General features: G+C 42.6%; 1 protein-coding gene across 1 annotated transcript in view; it reads right to left on the bottom strand.

The window, feature by feature from the left end:
- Nucleotides 1-14,341, bottom strand: part of notch1a (notch receptor 1a) — a 37,947-nt gene extending 23,606 nt beyond the window's left edge. The window contains exons 1-2 of the mRNA XM_036528210.1: nt 14,103-14,341; nt 12,475-12,556 (exon numbers count right to left, since the gene is read on the bottom strand). Coding sequence (XP_036384103.1) covers nt 12,475-12,556; nt 14,103-14,160 — 140 coding nt within the window. The 5' untranslated portion in view covers nt 14,161-14,341. The remainder of the gene's footprint in view (nt 1-12,474; nt 12,557-14,102) is intronic.
- Between the last annotated feature and the right edge of the window lie 8,406 nt (nt 14,342-22,747).

Raw genomic sequence — 22,747 nt, 5'->3', positions numbered from 1 at the left:
CCACTGCCCTGAGGAATCCATTAAGTGACCCCTAGCAGTAAACATTAAATCATTTCCACCAGGGTCAAGGATGACCAGCCAACTGTTTTATGACAATGCATCTCCCAGCTCATACATACACATGCGAACACACAGTTACACATACACAGACACACACATACTCACAGTGCTGACCAGCAGTGGCAAACGCTTGCTAATGTGTCCCTTCAGCACAAAGGCCCGAGACAAAAGGAGCAGTGTTTTAAACAAAAGTATAAGACAGTTGTCAAAGTTACAAACTGTCCCCGGGATCAGCATGGGGTCAGTCAGCCTTCAAACAACCAAACACATCCTGGCCTGGCTGACTTCAAACAGGCCAGCATACTGTAGAGGACATTCATACAATATCTCCAAATTCACAACAAAAAACTCCAGATTGCTTTAAACAATCGTAAGCTGGTTTCAAATGGGGAAGAAGAGAAAGAAAAAGGAAGCAGACAAGTGCATGTCAGCAGCTGTTACGGTGAAATTGCTCGCTTCGGTCTTTTCTTCTACACTCATTCTGTCAAAAGACAAAGTACTGTCTATCCAAGAGCCTTTGAACTTGGAGCACGCATTATCAGACTTCAAAGCTGTACTCTCCACCTCAATACCTTGTGTTCTCTTAGTGGAGCAGCCCTCTCCTGCATCAATCAGAACTCAGGGGGACAGACAAAAGACTGGCCTTCCAACTTTGTGAGGAGAGCCATAGATTCCATAACCAGGTTTATCATGAAACAGCTTAAGAATAAGACCCTGCAATTTCCCCTGGTGATACAGAGATGCTATTTTTCTCTCCATGACAATACCAAAAGAGCACCAAATGGCCTGAAAAGCTGAAGATCCTGGAGGGAGACCAAATGTCCCTACGCTTTCCCCCTGAGCAGGGACCGCAGAGGCCCTCTGGGGGAGAACGAGGCGGGGTGGGGTACTGTTTTTACAGGGTGTCTCCTGGGATTACAGTGCCTAAAAACTTTTTCCAGGGAAAGAAAACATCCCCCTGGATGCCTGGGCTCCACAATAACACATTTTGGGAAAGCTCTGCACACCACCCTTTCTCATCTACCTTTCCCCACGCTGTCCGCTCCCATCGTGGCATGTCTCTCAAGGGGAGCATGGAGCAGCCCCCCTCGGCTAAGATGGAGTGCGCCACATTCAGGCCCCTTCACTCCAAAATACACAGCCCCCACATCTCACAATCAGACAGGGGAGCAACAGGAGCCTGGGCCAAACTGTGCATCCAGGGACAGAGAGCATGCATGCCTTCTCAGCACATGCCGATTCCAACACACCCCCCCCCCAGACTTCATCAGGCACACTGACAGCCTCCCTTAACATTAAGATGATGGCCAAACCTTAACGAACACTGAAATCCTCTCTCATTTATCTGAGGAAGTTGAAAAATACCCTCTGTATTTGTGAGACAGCTACCAAAAATTCTGTAAAAATGAAAGTCAAAAGCCTGTTTAGAGTTTGAATATATATTGATTCCTGAACATGAAGTAGTGGTGTAATGGATCGTAGTTGATCTGTGATCCGTACGGATCACCCCCCACAGTTCGGCACGCATGTGAACCACGGATTAATTGCAAAATTTCACCATAAAGCTGTGTTTTAACCGACAAGAAGCAAAATTTACGAGCGACGTGAACGCATGAAAAGCCAATGGCAGGAGGCGAGTGAGCGGAGTTAATCGCGGCGAAACTGCGAGCGATGCGAAATGAGTGTTTGCAACGGTTTGCTTGAGTTAAAAAATGTTCAACTCATGCAAAAATTTCACCTGCCGAAAGCCAATCACATTCAAGTAGGGCTAGAAGCCACGCCCCCTCTCTTCAGCAACTTGCTAGCAGCGTTGGCAATCAAAAATACTTGCTGTGACGTGGCCTGAAATTCGCTTGTTCATTTTTCAGGCAAGCGATCAAACCCGCGCGAGGAAAGCGATTCGCGTTCGGTTAAAACGCAGCTTATTAATAGTGTGAGATACAGTTTTACTGCCGCTGTGTTTTTAAAGTAATAATTCCCTAAACCTCGATGCAGTGTTGCAAAGATGAAAAGTTAAAAGATACAAGCAGCATTGTAAAAACCAGCAAACTTAGGCAGAAGCGTTGCAAAGACAAAGGCTGCATCCAAAAATCACTCACTTGTTCACTCACTATTCACAGTCACACGATATATATCGTGTGATGATAGAAAAACGTCTATCGTTTCATATTATGCTCTATCGTTTATTTCGTTGTGTCACAAATCACACACTTTACGCAATACTTTTCGTCATTTGAACGACGCTTTGCGTTCTTCCACACTGCACGGATGCAGGCAGGAAAGTGAACGTGACACAGAACTATAGTTGAGAAGTGTTTTCTATTTACCTTTTTATATTTTACACATTGATATTTTATATTTTGTTTGCTTAACCCTTTAACACGTAACTTGTTTTTAAGCTATGTAGCTCTCGTGTTACCTTACATGGTTCGTTATGGTTTCATTAGTGTTATTAAGCTTCTCATAGTTTTCAGTTAGCATTAACTATATTTTTTAATGTTAAATTGCTGTTTCATCAAAGCTAAAATTAGCTATAATTTTTCCAATCTAATCGCACCTACGTGCGAAAGGGTTAATTGAAAATTTGTACAAAGGTTCTAAATAAAAGGAGAAAAATAATCAAATATTAGTAAGTACCTTTTATCTGTCGAGTATATATTTCAAAATGTAGTAAGAAATAGGCCTTTCCAAGTGGTCGTTTTATATAAACTTTTTTATTCATTCAATTTATCCATCAATTTCCATCACTCAATTTATTCATTGAATTTACAGAAAATGTGCTATATCGTGATATGTATCGTTATCGGGATATGAAATGACCTATATCGGGATATGAAATTTTGGTCATATCACACAGCCCTACTTTTATCCAAAACGACATACAAAAGTGCATAATACATAATACCAATACCTATCTAGCTATCACTATCCAACTTAATGAAAGAACTAGCATCCAGGTTCATCTGTTAAAATTAGTTGAAACTAACGTTAGCTAGCTAGCTGGCAGGTAGGCTAAGTCCAACGTTCAAGTGTAAAATGTATATATATCTAAACTATATGGTGAATAGGGAGCGATTTCGGACACAGCCGAAGAACAGCACAACAAGCGCTCATATTGCATTTGAATTTAACAATTGAATATTGAATATTTTAAGATTTTATTTAAACATTGGACATCTTGAATGTTGTTTTCATTTAAGACCATGGGCAAAAGTTCCTTGCTTTAAGTGTTAAATAGGCCTAAAAAATGGAAAACAAAGTTATATTTGCCCCCCCCCCCCTTTTTTTTTTTTTTTGCTGATCCGGAAAATGATCCGATCCGAACCGTGAGTTTTGTGATCTGTTGCACCCCTAATCTGAAGCAAGTGGTTAAAAATGGTGGGAGTGGGTTGAAGAGAGCAAACCGGGGGGGGTGTTGGGGGATAATAGAGTTGGGCATCTGTTGGCCTCCCAGAAACACCACAGGGGCAGGTGCGCATGTTAATGAGGGGACAGCAGCTGCTGGCCACCGTGTGCCTCCCCCCACGCCCCTCCCCTGTCCCCAGGAGACAAGAGGGGCTGGGGGCCGCGGGTGGCTGAATGGCCGCCCCGCTGCGGGGCAGGAGCGGGCGGTGGGATGAGTGGACCCATTGTTCCCCCGTCATTCAGGGCTGACCAGAACCGGCGCCTCCACACTGGGAGAGTGTGCATTCAGCTGTTAAGCCTCCCCTCTCTCCCCACTGCCCTCTGTTCCCTTTCTTTCTTTCTGTCCTTTCACTCCCTCCGTCCTCTCCCCGCTGCCTCCCAGCCCTTTCACGCAATGCCTCTCCCCTCAGCCTCCCTCCCTCTCCTCTTTTTCTCTTTGCGGTGCAACTTTTTCAGCTCCTTTCCCAGACTTCACACTTGCGTGAGAGCATGGCGCTACAAAATCTGAATTTCAACATGCTGCCCCTGTGCTGCCCCACCCCAGAAGTGGGGGCTTACTCACACCATGGAGAAGTTTTGAAAAACAAGTTTAGTGGGAGTTCTAAAGAAGAAATGTTAGCATGCACCACCAAAATGCACAATAACAGCCAAACAAAGCCCTTGTGAACAAAGCGGAAATTGGAGTGCTGGTTTATGGTTTACTCTCTGGTCAAGGGGGGCAGGGTAGGGCGGGCTCTGGTTAGTGAGGAATGTTGGCATTTACTCTGATGTCCAGATCTGCCCCTGTGTCCCGCGACAGTGCGCCTCAGCGGACGACCCTGGCAACCGCACTTCGCAGGACCCTGTGAAAAACCCGTCTGCTTTGAAATGTTCAAACCCCCTCACCCCCCCCCTCCCCCCTCCCCATATACTCCTCTCACCACCAAACTCAAAGTTCCACTTCTTGCAGGGACACAAAAGAAAAACACAACCCCCCCCCCCCCCCCCCGGCCCAAGAATGCCGCCAGTTTGCCACTGTTTGACTTGGCAAGAGGCTGTCAAATACACCATCAGCACAGGGTGAGTGCGCTATGCGTAAGAGCCACACGCTGCCTTACCTCCAGTCAACGGGGGAAAGGAAACACCCTGCTTTTTCCACCCGCTATTCTGTCCCAGAAACTCCAAGAGTGCTCTTTTGTCCCTGCTCTCCTATATAGTTCATCTAAAAATCTAGCCACAGATGCCAGAAGCAAGCAAACCTCCCTCATCATCTCAAATCAAGCGGCTGGAACTGCAGCAGGTAAACATTCAAGCTGGGAAAACAAAGTCCAACAAAAAAAGTTAAAGACAGAAAGTTTGAAGCTGTGCAAATACCACCATTTGTTTGGTGTTCCATGACCAGATAAAAGGCTCTTATGGAGGTCTCACAAAGAGGCTAAAAGTATTGAGCGATTTCTGTTGTTGGGATGATACTGTAATCTATCCCTATGCCATTGTTCCTGCCAAGGATCCCTTTGTCCTCTGTGCTTGGGCTCCTTGGCCCTTAGCAACAGGTTTCTCTCAGTGAAGTGACTTCCCCCTGGGGCAGGAGCAGATGTTTTCCTGACCTCTAACCTTGGCCCATTTGTTGCTTGGGAGTTTACCCCCTATTGAGCCAATCTGCCATCTGCCACTTTGGGGACACGCACAAAAAAGGCTGATGGACAAAAAAAGTGAAATCTGCAGACTGTGTGCCGAAAAGCTCTGGAAACATCTTTGATGGCTGGGCAATATGGAGAGTGCAGCACACGTGCTGTGGGACAAAGAAAGGGTAGCCAGCAGATGCTGCTGGCTGAACAATGTCACAATCTGTGGACTCATCCATCAGAAAAGCCCCCACTCCCAGATTAAAAGATTCAGTCAGGGTGTGCACAATCCAAACTCATAGCATGATCATAATTTTTATAACAGAGAGGATAAATTATTGAGGCTTCACTTGACATCCTCTGAGGAGTTTTTAAAGCCAAAAACAGCAGCAGAGGTTTGGATCTGCAGCGGCCTCCCACTCCTCATTTCCTGCGGTTTAGAGCCTGAGTTAATAAAACCTCTCTTTCGTCTGATCTCTTCATTAGAGCCCCGGTAAACTCTTCTGCCTCTCTAATCATTACTCAAGTCCTGACAATCCAAGCCCACATCTGTTACAGTCAATTAGGTCTGTGTTTATTTATCTATATGACCCACAGAGACCATGGGAAAGAGCTCCTCTCCTGGGAATGGTGCAGGGGAGGAGGGACTAATGGCACTGGCTGTTAATGAATAGTGTCACCTAAAGCCTTTTAAAGGGGTTAAGGGTATGCTGGTTTCAGGCTGCCTGCAACAAAGGCAAAATCAAAGGAGGGGGACATTTTTCCCCTCCAGCAAATGCCTCTAGTGGAGTTTTCAAACTCCAACTGTTTTTCCAGTTAAGTGTTTATACATAGCAGTGCTGTTAAAAGCCATGTTTGACTATGACAAAAAGAGGGGTCTTCTTACCCCTTCTTGAAAGCAGGGCATTTTATATACAGCACCTGCCACAGAAATAAATAGGTATTATGTTCGGAGGCTGCAGCCACATCCCAGACTGCATCACCTGCTTGCCTGTTTGCTGATGAGTACCTATGAAAAGATGGTTCAGCTCTAGAAGCAAACATGGCAGACAGAAAAAAAAGAAAGACGAATGTTGAATGTTTAATGTTAAGCACTCCTTCCCTTGTCTAGCGGCGCGCAGTGTCACTGCCAAGTCTGCTCTGTCTTCACACTTCAGGCAAAGCTCAAACTGGTGGAAGTTATTCCACATAAAAACCCGTTGAAGGGTCGACAGTGGGTGGCATTGTGAGGAAGGAGATCATGTTTCTACGATTAGGAAATGAAGGATGGCTTTTTTGTCGGACTTCAGTTGGCTGCGAGACCTCCTCGCTCCATCAGATCTATGGCGACGTCCTCTGAAGCTCGGGCCAGGAAAAACCTGATCTCCCAGGCTGCAGAAAGGTGCATCAGTCCTAGCGGCGATGCGATGAAGAGACAGCACCTATTCTTCCCCAGCTCCGAGAAGACTCTTCCTGTGTCTGAATGAAAGGGGAGCCAACAGGAACCCGAAACGCCTGTGGCGAACAGTGGCTGCATTGAATACCACGAGCCCTCACACAGCCCCAGTGTGGAGCAGCGGCCGCACACTCCCCTGAATTAACACTTTGTCGCAAGCCCATTCATTATACCCCCCTCCTCCCCATACGTTTGTGATCCCATCTGTGCCACCGAGAATCCAAGATGAGACTTCAACACTCTGACTATTGATGGCTTAAGACCAGCTCCAAGTATACTGTGCCCCAAATGCTGGATTGGGGCTGTAATACACCTTTCGCTTTCGGAGCTTGGTTTATTTCTGCCCACAGGACAGAGGGCCAGCTAATACAACACCCGAGAGGTGTCTCACCTCATAAGGCCCAGAAGTGGATGCCATCTCTGAGCCAGGACTCTCTTGTTACTAGAGCTTCATTTACTGTAAGCAGACCTGATATACTGTACCGCCTGGGTAGTGTACTATCCTCAGGATGGAGGGGAAAGTGAGTGAACCTGATAGGATGGATCAGTGAGAGTTTTCCTGCATAACCCCCCCCCCCACCACTAACTCCCTCCCCATTGCAGACACTGACCTCCCCCTATCTCAGCTTCACAAACAGCACTCCCAAATCCCCTTTCTCAGAGCTGGATTTCACTATGCTAACAGGCACAGCGGGCCACGCGATCCACTCTATCGGCTGACTGTCAGAAAGGCCAGTCTGATTAAGCAGGACAGCCTCTCCTGGTACATGTGAACCTTCAGCACCCTCTCCAGCCTCGCGTCCCTTATCTCCCTGTCTGAGGCTCGAGCCCTTTGATGGCGGCCAGCCCCGAGCCCCTCAGCAATGGGGGAATTCGGAGCCCGGGCAAGTTATACTGTGCTGCTTTCCGTTAGCACCAGCCCAGGGAGAAATGCGGCTGCTTTTTACAGGCCCCGAGATAACCACTTCTCCGATCCCCCTATCTAATACTTAAGGTATTTATGGCATGACAGAAAGAGGATGGCTGCCATATCCCTCCCGTACCTCATAAAACCCAACCGATGGGTGACACACTTGACCTCTAAATGACTCGCCACTCCGACACTCCTGCTAAAGATGAAGCGTATAACAACTTCAAACCTTTCAGGGTTGAAACCAGTGTTTTTACATGACCAAAAATATAGAAAAGCTCAAAAACATGAAATGAAAACAAAAATGAAAAAAAGAAATTTTCAACAACAAAAGGAGTTTCATGGTAAATGCATAAAGTGCAGTCACTTTGATATCAGGCTCACACTCACTGCAGATAGTGCTGCGTTGCAAAAAAAAAAAAAAAAAATTCTGTAAACCCACTTTTCACAAAGAGTTTCTAACTGAACTCACAGTGATCCATTTGACACACACTGAAAAAAATCCTGAGAGCTTTTATAAGAAGCCAACAGACAGATGTGAGGTGAAACAGCTTGTTATTCAAGGAAGTGGTAAAACCAAAAGCGCAGCCTATTTCAGACAGCGAGAGAGAGATAAGTGCAATAAAGAGTGTCAGCTTCAAATGGCTGTATATCCAGACCTGCACCACACACATATGCTTAGAACCAGATACTGAAACCTGTGAACCGTGGACCCAACAGCTAAAATTGTTTTCAACCATTATCCTTACCATATATGTGAAAGAAAGCTGGGAACACTTATTGTACTTAGTCAAAATTCTATTCATTTCACCAAATAACATGTTTGAAATGTAATGAAAATATATGTGGATTACCTTAACTTATACACATAGCAAGAATAAACATGTTGAAACACATATGTAATTATTTTGAAAATGAAATCAAAGGACATAAAGGAGACAGTATTTCTTGATTTATTTCAACTGCCCTCTTTTGAACACTTCACTTTCCTAGCTTTGATGGCCCTGTGGTACCTTTGGAGAAGGTAGCGGTGGAGAAACTTATGTTTGAATCAGAGCACAGTGAAATATATGACATGACAGTTAAACTGTATCACCAATATTCATTTGTGCTAACGTAACTTGATTCAGTACATGAATATCTATGCAAGTTTGCTAGGTTAGAAATTGATTGTTGATTGGCAGGTCATTTCTGTTGCCAGCTTACCTTTCCGTTTGAGATCAAGTCTCACCGTTGTTTTTACATTCATTCTGATATGTCGCCTATGTTCATTTGGCTTAAGGCGCTCCGCAAAAACACTTAGGCGCAGTGCCTAAGCCTTTCTATGGTATGGAAAACCCTGAATTAAGTCCATCCAACATTTAAGTGTTTAATGGTTTCCGGGCTTTCTGAGCTGTTTAAGCAGAGTTCTTAATCAAGGCCTTTGGACTCATCTCAATGTGGTGATGAATTTGTTCAGAATATGAAAGGGTTGTGGCAACAAACTGCGAAACTCACTCACACTTATTCAACAGGAAGGACTTGCTCCGCCCCGAATTAAAACTGAATTCAAACAAAAGAGGCTAGTAATTTCCAGAATGCTCTTCAAAACCATGTACATCCCCACAGAAGTATTCCGGGCATGTGAACAAGGCACAGTAAGCAAAGGGCACTCCTCTCCAACCTGCCCTCCATTTGACATAAAAATTTTACTCAAATGACGGCAGTCTGCCAAATATTTCATTGCTATCAAGCTGGGACTGCGAAGGAGGTGCAGCTCCAACCACAGACAAGTGGTACGGTGACTTCCCCAACAGTAGCTGACAAAACGATCATGCTGTGACTGTGGGCATGAATGACTCCTCTCTGTACAACACCAGGAAACTCCACTGTTGGCGATTCTGCTCCTCCACCATGTGACTGGTGCCGTCCGCAGGAGTGAACAGGGGCATGACAGGAAGCCTTTCATTTGATGCACAGGCCCTGATATGGAACTGAAAACAGGCCATTTGATTGGAGTCCAAAATTAACAGGATCAGGAACATCTTTACAGAAACAAACATGCTGACAAAACTCCCCCTCCTCTCTCAAGGAAGCAGCTCTTAGAGTTCACACAAGCTGCCCAAACCAACAAGCAAAGAGGGAAGCCACACTGCTGTGCACACAGGAAAAGCACAAAGGTGAAAAGGCTAAAGGCATTTCTGAAAACCATGTTTTCAAAAACATGAATGTGTAAAATGTTTTATTCTTCAGCAACAGTGACCGTGTCATTTTTTTTCTCAATACCCATCTCTCTGAAATGAGATTTTGTTCCCTGTACAGGGGTTGTTATGGGAAAAAGCTTAACCTAAGAATCTTGGGGCATGAGAAATGTTACACAAAAATGACTAGTTATAGTAAGAACAATAATTACGATATAACATATTGTACATTATTAACTGAGGATAAACAATCCTGCAGTTAGACAGCACTTCTTAATGTGCTTTAGCAGGCTTTAATATACCTTTATCACAGCATGACATGAGTCAGTACACTTCTTTTCCAGTCCAGAAGGAGGCACACAGGCCCCACTGAGCAGGAAAATGGATACACTTCACAAAGCCTGTAAATGGAACCTTGCTTCTGTTCCCACTGGTTCTTTGTGTGGGACCCAGGGTTAGCCCAGCCTTGCTGGCATGGCTACATACCTCTGAGGAATGCCACCTTATTTGGGTTTCGGTGATCTCCTGTGCCACGTTTAGCAGCCTGTAGTGTGCACATGTAATTACCGCCTTTTACTGAATCCCATACCATTACATGCTAAACTCCCATGATTCTCGTTCCCTCACCCCCACACAGAGGCAACAAACCACAAACTGATCAATACACACAGGATAATGGGAGCCCCATCCCTTTTATTATTATGGCTTGTTATAGTGGTAGTAGGGAGTATGTGGGAATTTCTGGTAGACCTTTGGGATCACCTGGCTCTCTGAAAGACACTTGTTTCCACTACAGCCACTCAAGTTCAGTAATGCCCTTGGGGACCGGGTCTCACATTCCTAACGTCAGCTTCCTGAGTTTGTGCCGCAATTTCACACATATCCCGTTTTCTCACAATACCCGCCCCCCATCCCCCATGACTGGCTAATTCAGACAAGGCCTTGCACTGCAGCGGGAAACAAAGGGGACATGTTCAGAGGAAGCCCAGGGTTGGCTTCTAAGACACAGGGCTGATTTGGGACAAACAAATCCTGCAGAAAATCAACAAAAAAAAACACAGGGCCAGCTCTGCTTTGTCTTTGTGATGAGATGAAATGGATTCAAGCATTTCAGAACGGGCTTTTTAAATAATAAGCCTATTTTAGGCACCCCGGACTGAAAACATGGCAGATTTTTCCTAAAGTCCTTCCTGTTTACAGAGTTGTTGGGATCCAAAAGACCCTTCCTGTGGGAAGCAGCAGCAGACACAATCTGGAGAGGCTTCATCCTGGGCCCTCGCTATCTAGCCACACAGAGGCCTTGTTTCCACAGGCAGTAGCTATCTTAAAACAACTGGAACAAAAAACTTGCCCTGTGCCACCCACAGATTCAAAATTGGACACATTTCTACCAATACCTCAAAGCTTACGACAAAGCGTGAATACACTTCCACAGAGAGATCTCTGCGTCCACAAAAGGCCATACAATATATAATCTTACATTGTTTTTTCCCTGATAGCATCATCTAATAGTCAATCAACAGTTTTTGTACAGACCCCAGAAAATCCAAACTGAACTCTGACCTCTGTCTTGACCTGAAATTGCCTAAAGTGTAACATGATGGCTGGTCAGTGCAGTTGCTGAAGAGAAGTAATTAATAAAAAGAGGATGGCGACTGCTGTCCTGTTCATGGGGGCAGGACTCATTTATAGTGTTCACTGCATCTCGCTCTTTTAATTGGAGGAGTCTGAGGATGGAGCGGCACAATGGCAGCTTTGTAGCTGGGTGAGAATGGCTGCCAAATAGAATTAAGATGTGGCCCAGGGCCAGCATGGGTCCCTGTGTTCAGGGTCTTCTCAGGAGTGCCAAGAACCAACCTGGCCCACTTCAACCCACCACTGCAGTTTACCACAGAGATCTCCAAACAGGATAATCAGAAAGAAGACACCAGCGTGCTGGGATCCAGTCTGAGACTGCCCTCTTCACCAGCAGCCTTTGTTTAAAGATAAAAGCAGGGAGTGCGGACAGCAAACGGTCAGCAAACGATTACAAACAGGCAACTAATTTGCTCCAAACTGTATATGTTGAATGAAGTTTTGACAGTCAGATACTGATCTTGTCTCACTTGCTTGCTTCCATTTTTCCTCTCTTTCCCCCCTCTGAATTCCCTTGAATTACAATTACATCCAATCTAATTACATTTTACTGCCATCTGTCCCTCTAATGTAAATCACACAGAGAGAATGGCCATTCAAAGCGGAGGGGACAAAACCAGAGGGTAGGCGTAGGGCGGGGGTGCATTCTGGGAAGCCCCGCACCGATTAGTCACACAGCATTAATCTGACTGGGGAACAATAGCTGCTGAGCTTCAGGCGAACCCCAGCTGTCGCCCCATAAAAGAAATGAAAAACAAGATTTAGAGCTCTGTGCGTCTCAGGGACTTCTGCTGGAGAAGTGTCTTGCATTCATTAGTGACAGGCTATGACAGAGAGCGGGGGCAGCCTTTGTCCCCAGCAATCTCCCCTGTGCCCAATTCACCCACTTGCTAGAAAAAAAGTTTTTTTTCCCCCTTTTCTTTCCAAGAATGTGTATGTGCTGGGACAACACTGAGGCTACAAGAGTAACTCTAAAAAAACAAAGGCAGCAAAGAGGAAATGCAATGCCGCCTGTTGCCAAGTGAGGCCTCAGATCAAAAGCAGGAATGAGGCTTCTCTGGGCCCCGGGCACCCAGTGAAGCTGGCCTTTCCAAACACCCCGTGTTACGAGCAGCAACAAGTAGTGCTCAAGCACAGAGGGTTTTGGGCTCCTATGTCACGCACTGTGAACACATCCATTTCCCCTGTGTCTTTGACTCGGGAGTACAGCGTTTACTGAGAGAGTGAACAGAATGGTATACTCACTTGCACACTCCATTTCCATCTGGGGAGGCTTCACACCTCCCACCATTCAAGCATGATTCAGTGGGCAGGGAGCATCTTAGACCTGCAAAAACAAAACAGTCACTACAGGAATATGCTCAGAGCAAACCAAGCAGCCTATGTAAAGTAATGAAAAAAATTCTGTTTTTTGTTTAAGAGAATATCACTAAAATTTTTAACCACAAAATTAAAGAAACAGCAGACACATGCAGACCTGACGTCTGTAAAGAACCCATAACATGTGACAGTGCTTTATATAGTTTTTGTACATATATATACATATATATATATATATATATATATATATATATATCTGAATTTACAATTATCAAAGCTGACCTTGTGGGTGTGCTTGTCAGCTTGTCAGTTTTTTATTTGTATAAGTGTCAAGGTTTATTGGTGTTGTCGATTCTTTGTATTTGCGTGTTAATGAAGTCGGAATTAAGCGCGCAATGCATGGCTTGCGATCACGAGCTTGCTGGCAGAGCGCAACAGCTGTGAAGCTCAGATGTGCGAACAAAAGAAATCAGAGTCCACCACTGTACACCCTCCACTCCCTCCTACACCCTCCTCTTGCACTGTTTACCGCGAGGAGGGAATAATAGCCTTGTTCCATACACCCCCCCCCCCCCCCCCCCCCCCGCGCAGTCCGCTCTCACCCCCCAAGCTTCTGCTAGCATGCCCCCCCCCCCCCCCCCCAACAGCCAGACTAGCAGCAGGTTATCGCACTGATCTCACAAATGTTACGGAACTGACCTCAGAACGTAATTTACACATACAACTGTACATACAACTTTACTGGCTGCTCAGAGAAAACTACCGACAGACACACTTCTTTAAAACAGACATAAATGCCAGCGCAGTAGCTACAACATGCGCTAACAAAACTATATCTCAAAGTTAAATCAGAGTATAGTGAAAATAACTGCCACCCTTCGAACAAGACTTACAACACAAAAATACTTCAAGCATAACAATGTTAACGTTAGTTTTCCGCTTAACAGGAACACGCAAAAAACGACAGTATTTTTGCGACTTACAACACTTACACTTACAACAGACTGTACAATATGTGGTGATATTTTCAAAGGATGAAAAATGTTAAAGTGAAACCATGTAGAGAAACGAAACCATGGCAATGGCAAGAACATAGTTAACATTAGTACCGTTTCTGCGCTCAAAAGAACATACCTAACATCACCACTGCTTCTGTGCTCAAAATACCTAACATCACTACAGTTTCTTTGGTGTTGACGCTGCTATCAATGAACGAGAACGTTTTAGATCTAACCACCTTGTTTATTTACAAATCGCTACACAAATACAATGTATATTACAGCGTTAACAAAATAGTGACCTTAGCTAGCTAAAGCTAAACGCAACAAGTGTCATTATGAAGGTACTTCGAAAGACCCCACGTTAGTCAAAATAATAGTCAATAAAGCATCACTTCATTTCTATAGATACGAATTTATATATGTGCATATTTAAATTTCCATACACTAATTTAATATATGATCAATAATTTGATAAAAAGTAACATTACAGAATAAGTCAACCTCTACTCCCTAACTGTCTAAGATAAAGACTAGGCGAGCCACGTAACTTACCTCGTGTTAAAGCAATCACTGATAACAGAAATGTTAGTTTCACAAAGAAATGATGCATTCCTTCTCTTATGCTTTAAAGCTGACTTATAACTCCACGTAGGGTTAGCATAGATCCAAAGTTTCTTTTTTTCTTCCAAAAGAAGTTCAAAAACAAAATTAAAATCCGCGACCAATAGATCCAACGAAATCTCAGCGGTGAGAGCAATGTCCCTGTGCGAACTCCGTGTGCGAGATGTTGTCGCGTCTGCTCCTCAGTTCTGAATGACTTCTTGCGTTCAACTCCGCAATTCCCACTTCTCGTCCAGGGGCGTTATCCTTCCGCGCAGGTACAGCTCGCTCAAACACTTTGTCCTAAAGCACTTTCTCAAATTACAGTGGGAAAAACACACCCATTCGGTAAATCTAGCATTTGTTTTCAAAACATGAGTTTGAAATGAAAGAGCTGAACGACGGTTGGTGTGTTATGCACAGGTTTTTAAGTTTGGGACTAGCGGCAAAGCACTACTTTTGCCTAAGTGCGCAGCTCAGAAAGTTCTTGCCTAATTTACAAATCAATTGAAAGCTTGGGGTAGCAGCTTGACGTTGGCGCTAGTTGCAGGGGGTCTTTGTTCTTGTCTCGGTTGGAGAAAATCCCAATTTATGTGTCTTTGAGAAGCAAATGGTGGAAGGAGTCCGCTGTAGCTTTATCTTATTTTTCTAAAAACAACTTGGATAAAGTGTCCAATAACAACCATATTAAGCATGCTCCTTTACCACATTTTGTAAAGATCCAAGAATTAGGGATGAATGTTTGATGCTCTTAGATGTCCCCAACCATGAAAACTGATAAAGGGAGAAACTAAATAGACGATATATAACATTTAAAAAGAAACAATTTTATGAGAGCAATGGAGACATATTCCATGTCAATGAGACATTCTGCATGCAGCAGAATGCATAAACGTTATTGTGTAAGCATAATGCTGCTCTGAATAATGAGAAACAAATATCCCAAGTAAATTTTTCAGCTATCAAATGATTCAGGAGAGACAAAGTCCTGCTTGTCACATGAGAAGTTTTGATTGCTGTTACATTTGATCAATAAATTGAGACTAAACCAGTCACAGCTTCAACGATTCCAAATAGATAACAAATAGTCTGTGTCTATTGTTTAAGTTGATTTTTCATATTAACATTGGCATGTTGTTTGTTTTTACCAATGAAAATTTGCCTTTGTAGAACCTGTAAGTTTTCCACAGTTGTGAGGCCTAAGATGAAAAAATAGGAGAAAATAATGTGAGTGCGACAACATGTTAGTGTCAGTGAAAGCTTTTCTCAGATCTCATGTGTTTTTTTATAGATGAGCCCAAGTTCTCATCACTCATCTCATTGCCACAGTTTAAGGAAAAAAAGAAGAATGCAACAGTCAATACTGATAAAAAAAAAATCTCACAGCTCACAGTCCATCACCAGCATGGAAAACTGACAACAAAACAAATGCAGCATCTCACCCCCCCCCCCCCCCCCCCCCCACCACCACCACCACCACCACACACACACCTACCTCAGCTCCCCCCTCCGAAACCCCCACAAAAAATACCTGACAATGACCAAATACTCTAGTTACATTGCATCAGCAAATCAGCAAAGTCAGTTTCTACTTCCTCGTCTCTGTCCCACCAAATCCAATGTTGACACAAAGGATCTTAAAAAAGCACCGTTTATCTACCAAATTGACTGTTGGAGCAAGACACCAGTCTGTCACCACCTTTCTGAAGAGATGATCACTAAACGTTCCCACTGAGGCTTTATAATTAGGAACCATCCCATAATAACAATCATTAATTAAAATACACGTTATTATATATTTTAAATACTAATAATATTTGTAACTTTTCCAGAAGATGACCTAAAATAAGTTTATACTTATGCTTAAAATAAGCTAGTACTTAAGTTTATACTTATACTGATGTATTACCAGTAAAGTATCTGATGTAACATCGACCAATATGTGTTAAAGCCTGGTCCACTGAAACATGTCGAATTAAAGTTTATTTTAAAGTAAAGTGGATCTTACTCCTTAAATGAACTATGTCAGGTTTCTGGGATTTCGTTTCAGTCACTGCAAAGCCATCAGCAAGTGTTTACACAGTTAATTTCTTTTTCTCCGGTGAGATTGACACGCAAACTGGAACCCACAGTTTCTGCGCCTGCAGGCACAGATTAATTTTACATATCTATATTTTCGTTTGACAGCAGGGTGAACCACGTGCCGTGAGAGCACAGGTAAGAGCCGCGTGGGAACGTCTCAGAGGGGGAATCTCTGACCCCGCGGGCCATAGAAAAAAAGTAACTGCAGGGGAGGTGGTGACGATAAAGGAGACAATGAGAGCTGTGTGCAGGCATGCTACGACAGCCCACGCTCATAACTGGCACCGCGTGCCGAGTGTGAGAACTGTCAAATGCTCTGGCACTGCACAGCTATTACCCTTCACGCTTAGGCGAGCGCATGCCCTCACACTGTCAGCTCTTACGTTTCACCCACTGCCTGCTCACACTGTGTTCCCGCTGACCACATTAAAGTGTGCCTGGCCTGTTCTGGGTCAACTCCAGGCCACTCAGAATGGCTGTTTGTATTTTTTTAAATTCCCACAAGTATACATGATCCCAGATCCCTGCACTCAGCACTAGGGGTTAAGCCCCCCTCCCCCTCCCCCCCGAGACATGGAAGGTGAAGGGATTATGTTAGGGCCTAATGCATTTGCATACACCTTCCCAGGTGTCATTTATTTATTTATGTGCGTATTTAATTACCAACAAAAAATTATGGACATGTTCAGGTGTGACTGATTCAGGGCTAATATAAACACTTACAGTTTGATAGCTCAAGGCATGATGGCAGCATCTTGCCTTTTAAAATTTCAAACCACAGTTTCTCGCTTGTGACTTCCTGATTACTGTTTCAAAGGATGTGAACTGGCAAAGTCAGCTTTCCATATCAACCTTACAGGTTGAAGTCTCTGCTCTTCTGTGCTTACATCATATTATTGTCATTTAGCAGATACTCTCATTCAAGGAGATTGACATACAGTATGTTACAATTTTATCCATTTATGCAACTGGATACTTACTGAGGCAGTTGTGGGTTAGGTACCTTGGCCTGAGGGTACAGCAGCAGTGCCCCAGCAGGGAATTGAAGCAGAACGTTTTCAGTTACTAGCCCTGCTCCTTATCACAACACTGCTGGTTCTTGTCTTTCAAGTCTTCCCCATCAGCTCCACGTGTTAATATCAAAATATAGCCAATACCGCTGAATAGCCAAATATAGCTGATTTGAATGAAAACTGTCAGCATTGTGATAAGATACGCTTCAAAAGATTTTGGTCTTTGATTCTGATGGCTGTGAAAGATGAAACTGTTGGCCCTTGTCTCTGAATAACAGTGTGGCATCATGGGTAAGGAACAGGGATTGCTACCCAAAAGGTTGCCGGTTTGATTCTTTACAGTTAGGTTAGGTACTTAATCCCAATTGCCTTAGTAAACATCCAGCTGTATGAATGGATACTTGTAAGATTTGTAATCTATGTAAGTCACTCTGGATGAGAGTGTCCGCTAAACAAAAAGTAAAATGAATGTGGATTCATCCACCTCACACTAACAGGGAGAGAAAAGACTGAAGGAAAGAGAAAATTAAAAAATGTACTGTAGGTGGAAGTTACAACAATGCCAATTTATGCAAAATATCCTTTTTGTTTTGTATTGCACAATATTGGGGTGTGGTGTGAAATTGATGGTCTGGAACAGGTTGTATATGAACACTTACAACTCTCTCATGTGTTTGTTGGGAGATTTCTCCTCTTCCACAGTCTGAGAGCCCAGATCTCTCCTACTCCGGCATCAAGAGCTCACGTTTACTTCTGTGCCCCAGCACAGTGTGTGTGCTCATGTGTGTGCGTGCATGTTTGTCTCTGTGTGATGTTTCTGGAAATCTTTGTGTTTTTGTTACTCATTATCTGCTTTTACTTGTCACAGGCCTGGCTTGTTTTACACTAACAATGCACGTTATGTCTCTGAGCTCATGTGCTTTAAACACTGCCAACTCATAGGACATATACTGTATATTTCAACACTATATGTCTGTGCTCTGAACTCTAAAAGTGGGGTTTCAAGACTAGATGGTGTCAGTCATAGCTATATTTAAAAACACTCTTTTTGAACTCAAAATGCTGTATGACCTAGTTTGTGCATTTGTTGCCAACAGAGCTGTAGCTGCTAATAGACATTCCTACTAATCTAAAATCTGTACATGTTCCACGTGTTCCTTGCATCACTATAGAATAACTGTCTGGCTGGTAAATTAAACATTTTAAAGGCATTTATTTAAACTTTTTGTTTCTAAATTCACTAATAGGACTGAGCTTTACCTTTGAACATATACACCTCTCCACAAAGGCAAAATTAAATCATAAATAAAACTGAGGGAGTTCAACTTAAGTTGCATTTTCTCAACAGTTTGTGGTGGTGACAACCTGTTGTGAAATACTTTCATCATAATTATTGGGGAGGTAGAGAATATTATAGTTGTGATATACATACATACAATATACATATATGCATATAAATACATTTCTTACAGGAGTCCTTTTCCATCTATACATGTTTGTCTTGTGTGTGGATGTGAATAAATGCATGCTTCTGTCAGTAACTCCATTGTAAAGTTGTCATTTCATATGATTGTTAAATAATTCTTTTTGATCCATATTTGCCCTATAACAGCTTTACAGAACACTTGTCCCAGGTTGTGGGGAATGGGCATCATTTGTGGATAAACTTGGCAGTAACAGTACCACATAAATAACAAAGATGAAATGTTGAACATATTTCCTGAAAAACACAAAGAACCTCTTAAGTCTTTTAACAATCTTGCTGGGCATGCTGCATACTATTTTAATTGCAGAGCATTTGATGAAGCACCTGAATGGATATTCATCAATGACGAGTTTGCAGATTTTGTGCTTTTACTTTGAATCCTGTTCTGACAGGGGAAAACTTCCGTCGGCGTTTCAAGACCCGATGAGATCTTTGAACACTCTTAGAAGCTCTCCTTCACAGGGATTTTGACTTTCAGATCACCGAATTGGTAGCAGCGTATTTGCCAGAATTAGGGTTCCAAAGTGCTTCCTTTTTGACAGTGTAGGTGGCAGTTTTATTTTATTTCTTCAATAAAATACATGTATTTCTGGTTATTATTTGGTTCAGGCTCCACTTGTCTGCATTTTATTAGCACTGTATGTCTGCTCATCATATTAAATCATTTTTTGATCACTTAGAAAGCATACATTCTCAACATCAGGCCAGATAGTAAGCCTGAATAGGTGTCTAAAAAGTTTGCATGAGGCCTATAAAAACAAGTCCAGTGATGGGCTTAATAAATGAACAAGGTTGTCTTTCATTCCTCCTCTCTATCTTTCTCACAGCCTTGTTGTTTTTCAGCCACGACACTATCATTTTACGCTACAGAAAGAAATTTTCATCTACATCTAATGCCTACCACTAGCATTGTTAATGTTGTTAACCACCCGACATTTGAGCAGTCTGTGAACAGCAGCTGTTTTGTTTGCTAACTTTCAATACATGTTTGTTTGTTTAAAACTCAGGGACATGAGAAAATGTGCTGAAAGCGATTCACAGAGGTGAAAATCTAAAGGGTACAGGAGAAAAGTACTACTGTATAAGGACATGGAAAGTCCCTCCAAATATTACATTTGCAGAGACATTTTTAAGAAAACATACTTTTTTAAAGCAACAGGTTGTTCTGCTGGGGAAAAAAAGAGGATGGAGAATAACTAAAGTGGCTCCACTGGCAGGCAGCTGTGTGGCTCAATAATCTGTGTAGTGTTTTATTAAATCTCCTTCAGAATAGATTCAGCAGATGAGACAAAGGAGAAGCACTGAAGAGAAAAGAACGGGTAGTACTGGCATTGTTGTTTCACACTTTAAGGAGTGTATTTTGTGATCTTTGAGCAGAAAAATGAGAGGAAATGGAGGTGGGGAGAAACGAAGCCCTAACCTGCTATTCAATAACAAGTAAGAGAGGGGGGCCTCAGCTGTGCACTCCTTGTAGCAGGAAACAGACCCCCATTCGGTACCACCGCTACCACCTCCACAGGGTACTCTACCACATGGAACAGATAGCACCATCCATCATGCCTGTCACATCACCTGCAGCCACAGTGCGGGCCCACTATCTTCACTGACAGTGCAGGAAGCAGGGGCAGGTTTCCAGTTTTCATATTTTTGTGTCTCCTGCATACACCAGGCTTCTTGCATTTTATGTCATCTTCTCCTGGTTAGTTTCACTGACATAAGCATTGGCCTTAATGTTATTGAAACATGAAATTTCATTTGCTGTTTCCATACCATGGTCAAATATACTGTAGGTGTAGCTGTGGTTTACATCTGTAATATGTTGCTATGTTGCTCCACGGCCTGTCTGATTAACAATAGCTATATTACAGTTCAGAGATTTGCCAAAAAGTCTACTTGTGTTAATGTATTCATGAAGCAGTAAAGGGATATTTGTGCTTCAGGACTGTAGAAACAGGGCACTAAAAGTCACATTGATCTGCTTTGAATTGGCATACTTACTATTAACCAGTGAGCTTACAATGTAGCTGTGGGCCACATTGCCACTTGTGTGTGAGACAGTCATGGAAACGCAGGAGTGGAAAGTTCACACTAAATTTAGAGGAATTCCCCTTACATTACCCTTTTAAAAGTGATGTGGGAAAATAAAGACATATGGAAAGTCACAGAGGCTGAAGGCTGAACTCAACATAAATGCCATCAGCAGTTGTATTTGTGAGCTACATTTACGTTTACATAAAAAGTAAAGATGGCAAATGTCAACAGCTGGAATTTGCCAGCAAACTTATTGCTTTACACCAATTTTACATTCTCTGCTTTAGAATAAGTAGTCCTTCATGTTGAACATAATCATGTTAAGGGGACAAATCAGTCAACCACAAATCTATTGACTGGAGATAAACTAAGTCAAGAAAGATATTTAAAAGGAAGCCTAATCAGTTTAAACAATGTTAATAATGTGAAATAAGAAGTAATTTGATATGTTTTGATGTTGTATAAAGGCTTTTACCCAGAGATATATGTCTCCAAGTATTAAACATGCAGGATTATAAGGGAGTATCCATGAAAGGTGAATTATGTCTCCTTTAGCCGATCAAAACTAGAAGAAGAGTCAGTATCTTGCTCATGCTTAGATTTATAGCAGTCTTGATATAAAAAAGATAATGTCTACCAAGTATGGCGATACACTACAATGACCAAAACCAAAATATAAGTATATCATACACATGGACTTGTTTTTGGGGCCCATGTCTTCTGTCATCAAAGCTGATGACACATTCCCATCAGATCCACAAACACCACAGACAAGAGACAAGAGAGTCTTTTGTACTGGACTTCCCCCTTTAGGTAGTGTTATTACTTTGTCACTTGCTCAACCCTTACCGTGTTTTTAAGATGGATGTTAAATAGGACAAGAAGAGAGAAGCCACACTCTAAAACTGCAAATTTTGTTTGCATCTGTTGATCACTAATCTGTGAACACTCAAATGAAGATGCTGGGCTTGCCAGACGGTGAGTTCTTAATCATCAATAAATACGAACAGGCTTTGGAGTGAGGGAGTGTATGACTTGTCTCTTTCTTACAGACACTTATCAGTTAGGCTGCCAAATTTGGGTGTGCGCCCTGCGGTTCCTCATTTCATTCCTTCTGATTGAAAAAAAACAATACTACCAATAACTTGGAAAAGTTTTTTTCTGTCCTGTTTTTCTCTTCTGCCAATAACTTGGGAAGATTCTGTCCTGTCCTGTTTTCTATCCTACTGAAAAAAACTTTTCATATTTGGAGATGCTTTAACAGTTGTGTCTGTTTGTTTTTTGAAGAAATGGTAATAGTTTGAGTTATTATCACAGTACAGTACCTTCCCAGGTGCACAGTCGGCCCACGACAGACCTGAGATCCCACCCAAGAAGGAGAGGGCTGAGTCACAGCCAACAATAATTCATACGTTCTTGAACCCCCCTTCCTTCCTTCACACATAAAACACTGCAGGTGTACTGAGTAATTGAGGCTTTAGTACAATGGAACTTTACGTTCTACAACAAACGTATCCAGTAACAGTCTTAAATGATTTCCAGCTATGACGATACATCAGTCATTGCTGTGTATGGGAAATAAAGTCAGATTATGAATATGATGTTGAATTGTTGATCAGAATCTGCTCTTTTCTTTTTTTCAAAATTATTTTATGTGCTAGCTGCTTGTGTTTGTTAGGGCAAGATAAGATCTACTCTGTAGTTATATTCAAACAGTTTTTGTCATCAACTATGTGCTATTGTACCCCACTGAGTACCATATTACTTTTTGCAGGTAAACCCAAATAGATTCTTATAAGCAGAGCTAATGTTGGAATGAATCTGTCACAGTGTTTTTCACTATATACAGTTGTTTCTTTTATCAGTATTTCTTATAAGCTAAGTGCAATGTATATTCATTAGTCAATTAAAGTAATAAGAAATAATAATAAATGAAAGCTAACATCTGAATGTATTCTGAAGTGAGCATTACATTGCATTACATT

This window comes from Megalops cyprinoides, chromosome 5 (assembly GCF_013368585.1).
Source record: "Megalops cyprinoides isolate fMegCyp1 chromosome 5, fMegCyp1.pri, whole genome shotgun sequence".
In the NCBI taxonomy this organism is placed as follows: domain Eukaryota; kingdom Metazoa; phylum Chordata; class Actinopteri; order Elopiformes; family Megalopidae; genus Megalops; species Megalops cyprinoides.
This window is presented reverse-complemented; position numbering and strand designations above follow the sequence as displayed.